General features: G+C 40.9%; 1 protein-coding gene across 1 annotated transcript in view; it reads left to right on the top strand.

The window, feature by feature from the left end:
- The window catches only part of ESF1 (ESF1 nucleolar pre-rRNA processing protein), a 49,514-nt gene extending 38,465 nt beyond the window's left edge, over nt 1-11,049 (top strand). Inside the window, exons 11-14 of the mRNA XM_075267379.1 lie at nt 2,301-2,391; nt 2,513-2,589; nt 5,839-5,985; nt 10,195-11,049. Of these exons, the coding sequence (XP_075123480.1) occupies nt 2,301-2,391; nt 2,513-2,589; nt 5,839-5,985; nt 10,195-10,503 (624 nt within the window). The 3' untranslated portion in view covers nt 10,504-11,049. The remainder of the gene's footprint in view (nt 1-2,300; nt 2,392-2,512; nt 2,590-5,838; nt 5,986-10,194) is intronic.
- Nucleotides 11,050-12,332: the final 1,283 nt, after the last annotated feature.

Below are 12,332 nucleotides of genomic sequence, written 5' to 3'. Positions count from 1 at the left end.
GATCCAGAAGTTTTTCTTCCCCATGAAGTTCCTTTTAACTAACTGGTGATATAAATGCCTGGTTGTGTGTGTTTTTGTGTGTGTGTGTGTGTGTGTGTGTGTGTGTGTGTGTGTGTGTGTGTATATATAATATATATATATATATATATATATATATATATATATATATATATATATATATATATATATATATTATGGGTCATGGAAGATATTGCAGGATCCCTGGGAGGACTGAGAGAAAGTCGCTAAGATATGGATACAGCTTGAGTCACGGCTGGATCCTGTATCCATTGTAGTGACTGACCCTTACTGATGAACGTCAGCTGTTTGATCGAAACGTTTAGTACTGATGGTTAAATGATACACTATATCTGATGGAGCTGATGCCTGTGCCTGATGGCCATGTTTTCTACATTTATTACTAGTGCTGTAGATTGTTAGTCGTACTATTTGGGCTGGATAAACCCCCATAAGCAGGAGTGCCTGGTGTATATCTATCTTGGTGACAGGGGCGTAACTTGAGGGGGTGAAGAGGGTGCAGTCGCACCAGGAGCCTTAGGGAGCCCATAAGCACTGGCATCAGTATTGAGATTGCAGCTTCCATCTGGCCCAAGGAGACCCACAGATTACCCCTAACCACACTAAGGTGGATTAAACTCCTTAGTACCTGTAACCATCACTATCAAGAATTTGCTGTAGGGGTGAGGTAGGAGGCCCCAGGCAAAAGATTGCACCGGGGCCCACAAGACATTAGTTACTCAACTGCTTCCTGACACACGGCCCCCCCACTAAATCGATAATAATAATAATAATAATAAATTTTATTTATATAGCGCCAACATATTCCGTAGCGCTGTACAGTTTGTAGGGTTGAAATACAGACAGATACATAACAAAGAACGTCATTTCACACAATGGGACTGAGGGCCCTGCTCGCAAGAGCTTACAATCTATGAGGTAGAGAGGGTGACACAAGAGGTAGCAGGGGCGGCATTGCTTATAAAGAGGTCAGACACTTTTGTAATAGAGGTGACTGTCATTACACAAACTAAACTTTATGAGCCGTCACTAGTGGTGTCCTGTAACATGTGGATGGAGCTTGGACAGATAAAGTTACCCTGATAATAATGGCATCATAAGGCTAGGCCATCAATACAGTATGTGATCTCGAACAGCCCCTATGATTACCGTACTTATTATGGTGACTGCATGGATATTGCTACTTGAAAAATGCTAGGAAAAAAATAAGTTTTTCAAAAACTCTTATTTGGGTGCATACCACAATGACAAGGGTGCTTCTGAAAATGAAGAAACTGACGGCGCCAATATCCTGGCAATGCAGTGCTTGTGCGGCTTCAGCTCTTCAGGGGTTAATATATCTGCCATCTCCAGCCTCATCTAGCACGCGATAGAACCCAAAATGCTGAATCTGTGTACATGTGTACCGCCTGCCACGTGTTCTCATGTCGGCCAGGCACTCTAACTTGCACATCAATCACAAACATATGTGACAGAGAGAAAAATAAGCTTGTTACGACCGTAGCCGTGCGCGACTTTGATCTTTGTTTTCGCTGTATTTTGGAATGTTTGAGAGGCCTCTGAAAAAAAAAAAAAAGGCTCATTTGTGTCTGTGAACATATCAGAAGATCTCGGGTCGCTGCTGCTCGGGCTATAGGGAACTCGTGTATCAAAACTGCACAATTACTTGTCTTTATTTATTTAACTTTTTTGCCCGAAATAGCAAAGGCGCTGGTATTGTACGGCCTGAACCCGTGCGGTAATCCTCAAATGTTTTTGTAGTACGTACGTTGCAGTCAATTTCATTTGTTTAATGTTTCCTAATGACTGGGTTATTCCTAGCGGTGCATTACACAAACAGCAATTACATGACAGGGATCAAAACGTCAGCCATAGAGGCTTCATGTAGGACATCAGTCAGTATTATCTGATTCACATTATGGCGTTTATCTTTATATGGTAATAAAATGTATTATTTTTAAAGGGTTTTCCAGGACTCTTTAATAGGGTGTCCGGTACCTGGGACTCCATCATATCGGTGCTCCCTGAATACCACCTGATAACCGACCACAATAAGGAAATCATGGATGGGTTCCTGACAAGTCCCAGACCATAGAAAGTTCCTGCAGTCATCGTCCTATCCATTTGTAATGGATCAAAGACAACAGACTGTCATTTCCTTAAAGCAAATCCAACACGTGAATTTCTAAAAACAGAAGTTGCCGCAGCCCTCGAGTCTTTGACGAGACTGTCTTCATTTTTAATTGCATTGTATTTTGCAGGAGAGTGACGAAGAATCTGACGATGAGGACGATATGCCGTCCGATGTGGATCTCAATGACCCATTCTTCTCTGAGGAGCTGAAGAAGCCAGGTATGTGAATATGAAAGTACATCAGTGTCTTGGGCCATGTTCACACAAGTTGATTTTTTACATAATATGTGTGCACATGCGAAATTTTATCATATCTGTTGTGATTATTTCTGCACCTCAGGTCTGCAAAAGAAATCTGGCAAGAAGCGGGAAGAAGAGGAATCCTCTGGAGATGAGGAAAAGACAGAAAAACAGAAGGTAAGTGTGAGAATTCAGTGTCGCATTTTGTGTTCATCTAGATACCCAGCTATGGACCAGTCTATACATAGAGACACTTTCTTTCCTTTCCTCCTTTCCACCTTCTTCTATATTGGAAGTCATTGGTGCTATAACTTAAATTTGTTTTCCACTTTTTTTTTTTTTTTTTTAATATAAATAGAAGTTGGCTTTGGGACAGAATACTTGGTCCATGTATTAGCTGGATTTTCCAGCATTTCCGTTTAGTTCTGCTCAGTGGCGTAACTAGGAATGGCGGGGCCCCGTGGCGAACTTTTGACATGGGGGCCCCCCCGACCGACGCCGAAGACCTCGACCGACCCCCTCCTACGCATTCCTGCACGTTCTATGATGCCCCATAGTGGCCCCTGCACACAGTATTATGTCCCATAGTGGCCCCTGCACACAGTATTATGTCCCATAGTGGCCCCTGCATACAGTATTATGCCCCACTGTGGACACCCATAAACAATTATTATACTCTGGGGTCTTTTCAGACCCCAGAGTATAATAATCGGAGACCCAGGGGAATAAAAACATAAAAAACCCACTGTTTCTTACCTGTCCCCGGCTCCTACGCTGTCGGCCTCCGCTGCCGTCCTTCTTCTAAGACGTCAGACGTCACATGACCCGGGACGCAGGCCGGGTTCATGTGACGTCAAAGACGTCAGGAAGGAGGCCTGGCAGGATCATGGAGAGGTAAGTAACAGTGTTTTTTATGTTTCTTACCTCTCCTGGTCCGCCAATCATTATACTCAGGGGTCCGAAAAGACCCCCGAGTATAATGATAGCAGCAGTAGCGGCTGTCACCGGGCCCCTAATGTCCCGGGTCCTGTGGCAGCTGCCTCTGCTGCTATGTCCAAACAGAAATGAATGGGTCTGTTTATTACATATGTAACAGCGGACTGATGTCTGAATTACATTTGTTATAAGCAGGTCAGTGGACTGAGACCAAAACAAGAAGAAAGGAAACAACCTGTTAATAGCGGATGACCCTCGGCTGTCAAAAACAGACACGTAATGGATACAAAATGGCTGTTGAAAACGAGCTGATTCGGCCATTTTTCATGGCTCGAGAAACAGGCACGTTCATGTGAATATAGCCTAATACTATTGCAGAATAATTGGTTGCAGCTTTCCAGATATTAAGGGGATTTACGAAGACCGTTATTTCATAAGTCCGTCTTATCCGATAATGCTCTGGCATAAGCAGATTTCTGGCGTGAATTACTTCACGGCAAATCTGACAGTGGATGGATCTATGATCCTGCAGTAAAAATGATGAGTAAAACACAAAAAAAATTGCAAATTATTGCGGCAATATTAAGTGCAACAAAATTTTTAACCGCATTTACTAAGATAAATTCTGCTCATTTCATGTAAAAAAAACAAACAAAAAAAAACCCCTGTCACATGTGCCATATTATATGTTTTAGACACTAGTACCAAATATTATCCCGGCTACTCCCGCCAATCTGCTTGTACCTGCGCTGTATCAATTGACTTTAATGACATGTATGAATGTAAACTAGAACCTCAGCGGGAAGGAAACCCAAAGAATCCCACAAGGCTGCTCCAGGGAGAAAGAAACAACACAAACAATGGAAATACTGAGATAGATTGAATTTTATGGCTAGTTAAGGGAAAAATAGGGTTGCTGTGTAATGCTGGAAAGTGAAATGAAAATTTTTTTTTCAACGAAATGCCTGTGGACTGGCAGCGGGATCACAAAACCACCGCAGTGTGTAATGATACATTTCATGGTTTGTTTCAAGCGGGTAAACACATGACAGAGGATTTATGTATTCGCTTCGTCTATTTGGTCAGACACCTTTGTCTGCACCGGGAGTGTTTATACTGCATGCTAATGAAATTACTGGCCTGGAGGAAGTGGTCGTGGTACTGACAGTGATCGGCTACGCTACATTTCTGCTGGTTTGCTCTAACAAACAGCGCTGGAATACCGTTCGCTTTGTTACGTGTCCTCACCGCATACACTGTCAGTACAACTGTTAGTTTGATATCCATAGTGGACAGGAAGTATATCATGGTGACCCCTTATCAAAGACCTGAGAGGTTCGATAAAATACTGTTAATGGTTATCGCTATGTAATTCGTGGGGGTTCGACACCTGGACCCCGCACAGATCAGCCTCTGTACACTGGGCGCTGAGGGTGTATAGGTTGTTCCAGGACCTGGCGGATGCCAGAAGAGGTGATCCGTGTGCGGTCTGGATGTCAGACCCACAGAAATCACATACTACTGTCCTATACCTTGGATAGGTCATTACTATGAATACTTCATTTGGGGCCGGGAAGCTCCTTTAAGCCTCACTTCACTGTAATACCAACATGCACATAGTTTACTATTTTTAGTATTAGATTCCACTACTGAAGGTTTAGTACTCTTAGTATTATATCCCACTTTGTGCTAATTCTTCCTATTGTTCATTTGCTTTCTAAACAACACTCTAAAGCAACTTCATATAGAAAAAATTTCCTACCGTTTTGCTGTAGTAGAGTGTATGAAACGCCTTCACTTAGCTGACTGTGTTGTTGAATCTGTTGTAGATCCAGTAGTAAACTTGACTCTGCTCTTCCCCTTCCCTTTCCTCAGTGTTAGACAGTCAGGGGGAAGAGAATGCAGATAGCAAATCACAGTGTGGATACTATCCAAGTTATCAAGGAGTGTGACTTTTCTTAGGGTCCATTCACAGGGAGGAAAATGGTGAGGAATTTGGTGTGGAATTTCAGCGCTGGGAGACTTTTCTTGAGCACTGAAATTCCACGCCAAATTCCTCACCATTTTCCTCCGTATTAATGGGCTGTTAATACTCAGGCTTATACAAGTGTAAAGATAAAGCTGAAATCTTGACCAAAGGGGTCTGACAACTTAAGACCCCCTGATCCTTAGAAAGGGAGAGCTAATCCCTTGAGATTTTTTTTTTTCTTATTTTTTACCACTGCTGGTGCAGAGATTGCAACACCGACCCTTCAATGGCTAGTCAGTGCAGTAAATGGACCGGAGCGCCCAACTGCAGGGAAAAAGATGAAAGCAGCCAAATCACAAGCCGGTTATTTGACTGTATTAAATATTTTATTTCCCAAACGAACATAAATCTAATAAATTGCCAACTGTCATGTTTATTCTCAGTAAATTTAATACATTTGATGGTAAAAATCCTACTCGACTCCTTCTGATTAAAACACATAAATTCCTTTTATGTTTCAGGCGGAAATGGCATTGATCATGATGGATGATGTTGAGGACGACCGAAAACATTTCAATTATGATAAGATTGTAGAACAGCAAAACTTAAGTCGCAGTAAGAAGAAGAGGCTGAAGAAGAAGGATGAGTTAGTGGAAGACGACTTCCAGGTATGGGTTTCTTATGGTGACCATGGTATTGTACAAGGTGCAGAGCCTTCACGTATACTGCTGCAGGTTCTCTGTCCTGTTCCCGTCCGGCAGTTCCCCAGTGCGCCATCTCATGGTGGGGAGGGGGATGTGCACAGCAGCATATCTCGGCCCGGTCTTACATTAATGTTATTAAGTTAAAGTTCCTACCAGTATAATTTTGACATATAGAAAGAAACTAATGGTACCTGGAGAAAACACAGGGAGAACATACAAAACTAACATGGACCCAAAACCTCAGTGCAAGGCAATGGCGCATTATACTGCAGAATTGCTTTTATAATATTTTTAATAATGGGGTGGGGAAGCGAGGATTAAAGGGATTTGACATTGCAATGATATTGAGCTCCATTTCCTTTATTCTGGTTATGGTAACACTGCAGCTCAGTCCCAAAAAAAAAGAATGGGCCTGAGCTGTAATACTGAGCACAGATACTATATATATACAATGTATGGTGCTGGGCTTGCAAGTAGTGGAGAGGCCACAGCCATCAATATTATAGGCCCCGACAACCCCTTTGATTCCCCAAACATGGATTTTAGTATTTAAAGCAACCGGTCAGGATATGATAGGTGGAAAGAAGTGGAGCTTTGTGTTATATAAGATTTATATAATTTGGAGCAGGAGTTCTGAATGAAAAGCTTAGAAAACCCTGAGGATGCCTAGAAAAGAAAAGTCTTGATACCCGCTCCACACCCTGTGATTGACAGCTTTCCCTGTATCAGTGTGTACAAAGCAGGCTGTCAATCACTGTGTGTGGGCGGAGTCATCAGGACTCTCAGTCTCTCATAGGAGTCCTGTCAGGATTTACAAAGCAATGCTGCTCCAAATTATATAACCCTATATATTACAGAGGTCAGCTTCTCTCCTCTATCCTATAACCCTATATATCACAGAGCTCAGCTTCTCTCCTCTATCATATAACCCTATATATCACAGAGCTCAGCTTCTCTCCTCTATCCTATAACCCTATATATCACAGAGCTCAGCTTCTCTCCTCTATCCTATAATCCTATATATCACAGAGCTCAGCTTCTCTCCTCTATCATATAACCCTATATATCACAGTGCTCAGCTTCTCTCCTCTATCCTATAACCCTATATATCACAGTGCTCAGCTTCTCTCCTCTATCCTATAATCCTATATATCACACAGCTCAGCTTCTCTCCTCTATCATATATCCTATATATCACAGTGCTCAGCTTCTCTCCTCTATCATATATCCTATATATCACAGAGCTCAGCTTCTCTCCTCTATCATATAACCCTATATATCACAGTGCTCAGCTTCTCTCCTCTATCCTATAACCCTATATATCACAGTGCTCAGCTTCTCTCCTCTATCCTATAACCCTATATATCACAGTGCTCAGCTTCTCTCCTCTATCATATAACCCTATATATCACAGAGCTCAGCTTCTCTCCTCTATCCTATAACCCTATATATCACAGAGCTCAGCTTCTCTCCTCTATCCTATAACCCTATATATCACACAGCTCAGCTTCTCTCCTCTATCATATAACCCTATATATCACAGAGCTCAGCTTCTCTCCTCTATCCTATAATCCTATATATCACACAGCTCAGCTTCTCTCCTCTATCATATAACCCTATATATCACAGAGCTCAGCTTCTCTCCTCTATCCTATAACCCTATATATCACAGTGCTCAGCTTCTCTCCTCTATCCTATAACCCTATATATCACAGTGCTCAGCTTCTCTCCTCTATCATATAACCCTATATATCACAGTGCTCAGCTTCTCTCCTCTATCATATAACCCTATATATCACAGAGCTCAGCTTCTCTCCTCTATCCTATAATCCTATATATCACAGAGCTCAGCTTCTCTCCTCTATCCTATAACCCTATATATCACAGAGCTCAGCTTCTCTCCTCTATCCTATAATCCTATATATCACACAGCTCAGCTTCTCTCCTCTATCATATATCCTATATATCACAGAGCTCAGCTTCTCTCCTCTATCATATAACCCTATATATCACAGTGCTCAGCTTCTCTCCTCTATCATATAACCCTATATATCACAGTGCTCAGCTTCTCTCCTCTATCCTATAACCCTATATATCACAGTGCTCAGCTTCTCTCCTCTATCATATAACCCTATATATCACAGAGCTCAGCTTCTCTCCTCTATCCTATAACCCTATATATCACAGAGCTCAGCTTCTCTCCTCTATCCTATAACCCTATATATCACAGTGCTCAGCTTCTCTCCTCTATCATATAACCCTATATACGGTATCACAGAGCTCAGCTTCTCTCCTCTATCATATAACCCTATATATCACAGAGCTCAGCTTCTCTCACAATATCATATACTACTCTTAGAGCAGCAGAAATAACCTGATAGGGTTGCTTTATTTTTGGATATTTTTTATTATACTACTTTTTAGTAATCTGCACTTTCCTATGGGATAAACCTTGCAGACTAACACTAGTTTTAGTAAGATGTATTAATTTCTGTATCCTTTTATTTCGGGCCCATTCATGGTGCAGAACAAAAGCCCACAGTTTAGGCTACACAAGTTCTCATGACACAAACGCGTTAGATGGTGGATATTCTACCCTCCGCCTGTGGTTGATGCCGGCACATAATACAAACATACTTCAGCATCTTAAATAAAAGCCTTATGCATCCAGCGAGTAAAGCTGGTTAGAGTTTGGGGTGGATCCATCCATCCAGACTTTTTATTATAGCATTCTTCTAAAGCGGAAATAAAACACACGGCTATTGTTGTCTAGTTTGGTTCTGTTCCTCCTGCCCACAAAGGACCATGTGTTTTCTTTGCAGCTCCTCTCAGACATAATTTTCCTAATTTTAGCAGAAATATAATAATGTTCTTCCCCTTTTCTTTTTATTCTGAGATCATATCAGTGGTTTTCTTTTGCCTCCAAAAGTTGTTGGGGTATTTTTGCAATAACCATTTAAATGCCTGTTTGTTTTTGCAATGGACTTTAGTGAGGAATGTTTAAATCCCATTTGCATTTGGCAGCAAATATTGTATTGTATTCTACTTCGCTTGTTCTCTTTTCTTCAGATGGAGTATCATTTCCTTTACAGGCGGTTCAGTTTTCCCTGTTTTATATCTATGGTTTCCAAATTCAATTCGTAAATGAGTGTATAGTAACTCGCTGGCTTTGGCAATGGTTTGTTAAGGAGCAAACCCTGAATTTGTAAGGGAGCTTGCCAGGTCATTTTGCTTTTTTTGCAAAAGACTCAGCACATGGTAGGGCACTTACACAAGTCCACATATAGATCGGTCTACTTTGGCTGCAGAGTTTTGCAAGAAAGATTTGCAAAATTAATTTGCAAGTGCAACAGGAGGTGTTTCCAAACTCTGCAAGTGCACCAGGTTTAGTCTGCTAGGCAAGGGAGATTATTGTACATGTGCTGGACTGTGAGCAATCGGAGCAAATGCAAGATTTATGTGCAGATACCACTGGTATCGCAAAAACCAAGGCTCATGTCCTGTTAAAGGATTTATCAGACAAATGTTTCCAATGCAGGAACTAACATAGAGGAACTAACAAAGAAAAAACATCATCATAGATCTATTTGAATGTGTTTTATTACTTGTGCACATCATTGTGCACCCAAAATCGCCAGCCGAAAAAGTCCTGCAAGTCCTTTTTCATCCTGTGATTTTTAGCTGGATTCCCGTCTGATCCCATATAGTTAATGGGGTCCATCAGACTCCATATGTGACCACTACTGTAACGGTTCGCCTATCTTTTGTTCTGGTCCTCCGACGTCCCAGAATAACGGATAGATTATTAACAGGTAAGGATAGAGTCATTTATTGCGACATGCATACAGTGCGGGGTATTGAAACCATGGCTTTGTGGATGTTGATCTTCAGAGATAGGTGGCAAGAGTAGGGTAAGAAAAACCAAAAGAAACATTGACCTTGTAACCAACTTAGATAATGAGGTCAAAATGGCGTGTCTTAAAAAGAACTTTGTAGAACTACAGGGAGATATGTTCCTTCCATTAGTATACACAGCAGGTGAAGCTTTGGGCGTCATTGTGTCAGACTATAACAGAATTTCAGAAGTTGGTGCTATTTGGGTAAAGATCAGGGCGAGTGGGGACATTTGTAGCTAGAAATATTCTTAACTTTTTTTTTCTTTCCTCGCTACAGATAAATGTTGAAGATTCAAGATTCCAGGTGATGTACACATCACATTTATACAATGTAGATCCTTCAGATCCCAACTTCAAGAAGACCAAAGCTATGGACAAGGTATTGGAAGAAAAAGCAAGAAGGAGAGAAAAAGAGCAGAAGAATTTAACAGAGACAATAAAGCGACAGCAGGAAAAACTGGAGGCCGGTGATAAAGCAGAAACATCCGGTAAAAAGGCCGTAGATCCAGCTCTGTCCTCACTGGTGAAATCTATAAAGACTAAGACCCAACAATTCCAAGCTTCAAAAAGACAGAAAACAAAGTAGTTGTTTCCCCCCCGAGACCGAGGAGCCATCCCACATCACAGAGATCTCTGATAGACCTTGTATATATCACTGCACAGAAATAAATCCTTTTATTGTGAATCTAGTGTGCAGTAATGATGATCTATAAAACATTGGTAAAGTGCTTGCCTATAGAATGATCATTTTCATACTAGAAGTCCCAAAGGTCTGCAATGTTACTAGTACAAAAATACAGTTTTCATCAGTTTTCCTTCTACGTGTCCACGTTACTGCCCCTTCTCACTGACACATTTTGACTATACTGCAGAGATCTAGCTGTCGGACACAGTGAATAAGCATGCGTGTCCACCATGAGCGCTCCATTAGGTGGACAGGCACATTGCTATACACTGTGAACACAAGGTGGCGCTGAATACAATGTTAATAAATGTCATAACTCTCTGCTAGATTTGTTTTATCAATGGCTTGTAAGCTGAAGGAGGGCACTGAAAGTGTTAACGTAATTAAGTGTTTATTATGATTCCAGAATAACCAAAAATAATTACTTTAAGAGCAGTATCTGGGGCAAGAAGGTTTTGAGTGCCGTACCTCAATTTAGAAGTTATATGTATTGGGTGGTCCTTGACAATGGGACACCAAAGGTTCAGACACTGCCTTACTCTATCTACATTGACCTACAGGAATGCATTTTACGATTAACTTTCAATAGTTTGTAAATGTAATTTTTTTATATTTTATTTATTAAATCTAATATTTTGGTACTGTGATAAGACTACAATATCGATGGACTATGCTAAGATTAGGTTATCAGTATCAGACCCAGAGGCTTCAGGACCTGGTAGCGATTAGTAACTCTTCACCCCCCTATATCTACGCCCCTGATCAGGCTAGTTGGGGCCTGACGCCCCTTCGGATCAGCTGAGTAAATGAGTGATGTTCCCTTTATGGTTTACCGGGCTCACCTAAGTACATTTGGTAGTGGCCATGCCTGGTAATGCAGCTCATAGAAGTTTGGTCTTGTTCTTAGTGAATCTTAATTTTTTTTTTTTATTCCCCCTAACCTTAGAGTCTGTTCTTTTAAGAAAATGAAATGCAAATAGTTTTTTCAAGGCCTCAGCACTTTCCTAAAAGTGGGCCGCTACCTGCAATATAGTCATACGGAATTATCTATGGCAGCTTTAGGACTACAGTAGATTTACACCTAGGTGCAGAGGTGCCAGGAGAAAGTGCCTGATTCATTATGAAGCACAGTCTGATCATGAGTTAGGTGCTCATAGGGAACATCAAAACTGCATACAATACTACAGTTTTGATGAATCCCCCTCCTTCCCAATCACTTAATAAAATATATTACAAAAATGTCACCAAGACTACGCTGAGCAATACCGAAAAATGGTTGAAATGATATTTATACTTGGGTTGATGTTATGGGATGCTCAATCTTTTCCAACATCAGTTGGTCCTTTCTAAACTGGCGGGTTCACCCAACGATCATCTAACGTATATGGCCAGCTTTAGGACTGATGAGAAGAGGGATTCGCCTATGCATCATGTGACTAGGACAGATTGTTATCTATTGGAAGTAAACAAGAAGGTTCATATTGATTGACAGCAAGCAGAGATCTTGAGAACCGAAAGAAGTTGCTATAGAATGTATCTTTGAAAATTATGTAACTTTTCATAATACAAATATACATTTTTTTTTTCCAAAATTAGAATATCACTTTCATAAATTCTTTTAATGAGATGTTATTAACATATCCAAAATATTAAGCTACGTCTATGTATGTTTACCATATATTTACAGTGAAATACTTCAAGTGGACTGGTCAGCTTATGTATTCCCCATC

Source organism: Leptodactylus fuscus, chromosome 3 (genome assembly GCF_031893055.1).
Source record: "Leptodactylus fuscus isolate aLepFus1 chromosome 3, aLepFus1.hap2, whole genome shotgun sequence".
Lineage (NCBI taxonomy): Eukaryota > Metazoa > Chordata > Amphibia > Anura > Leptodactylidae > Leptodactylus > Leptodactylus fuscus.
Note: the sequence above shows the minus strand (reverse complement) of the source record. Positions and strands in the feature narration are given on the sequence as shown.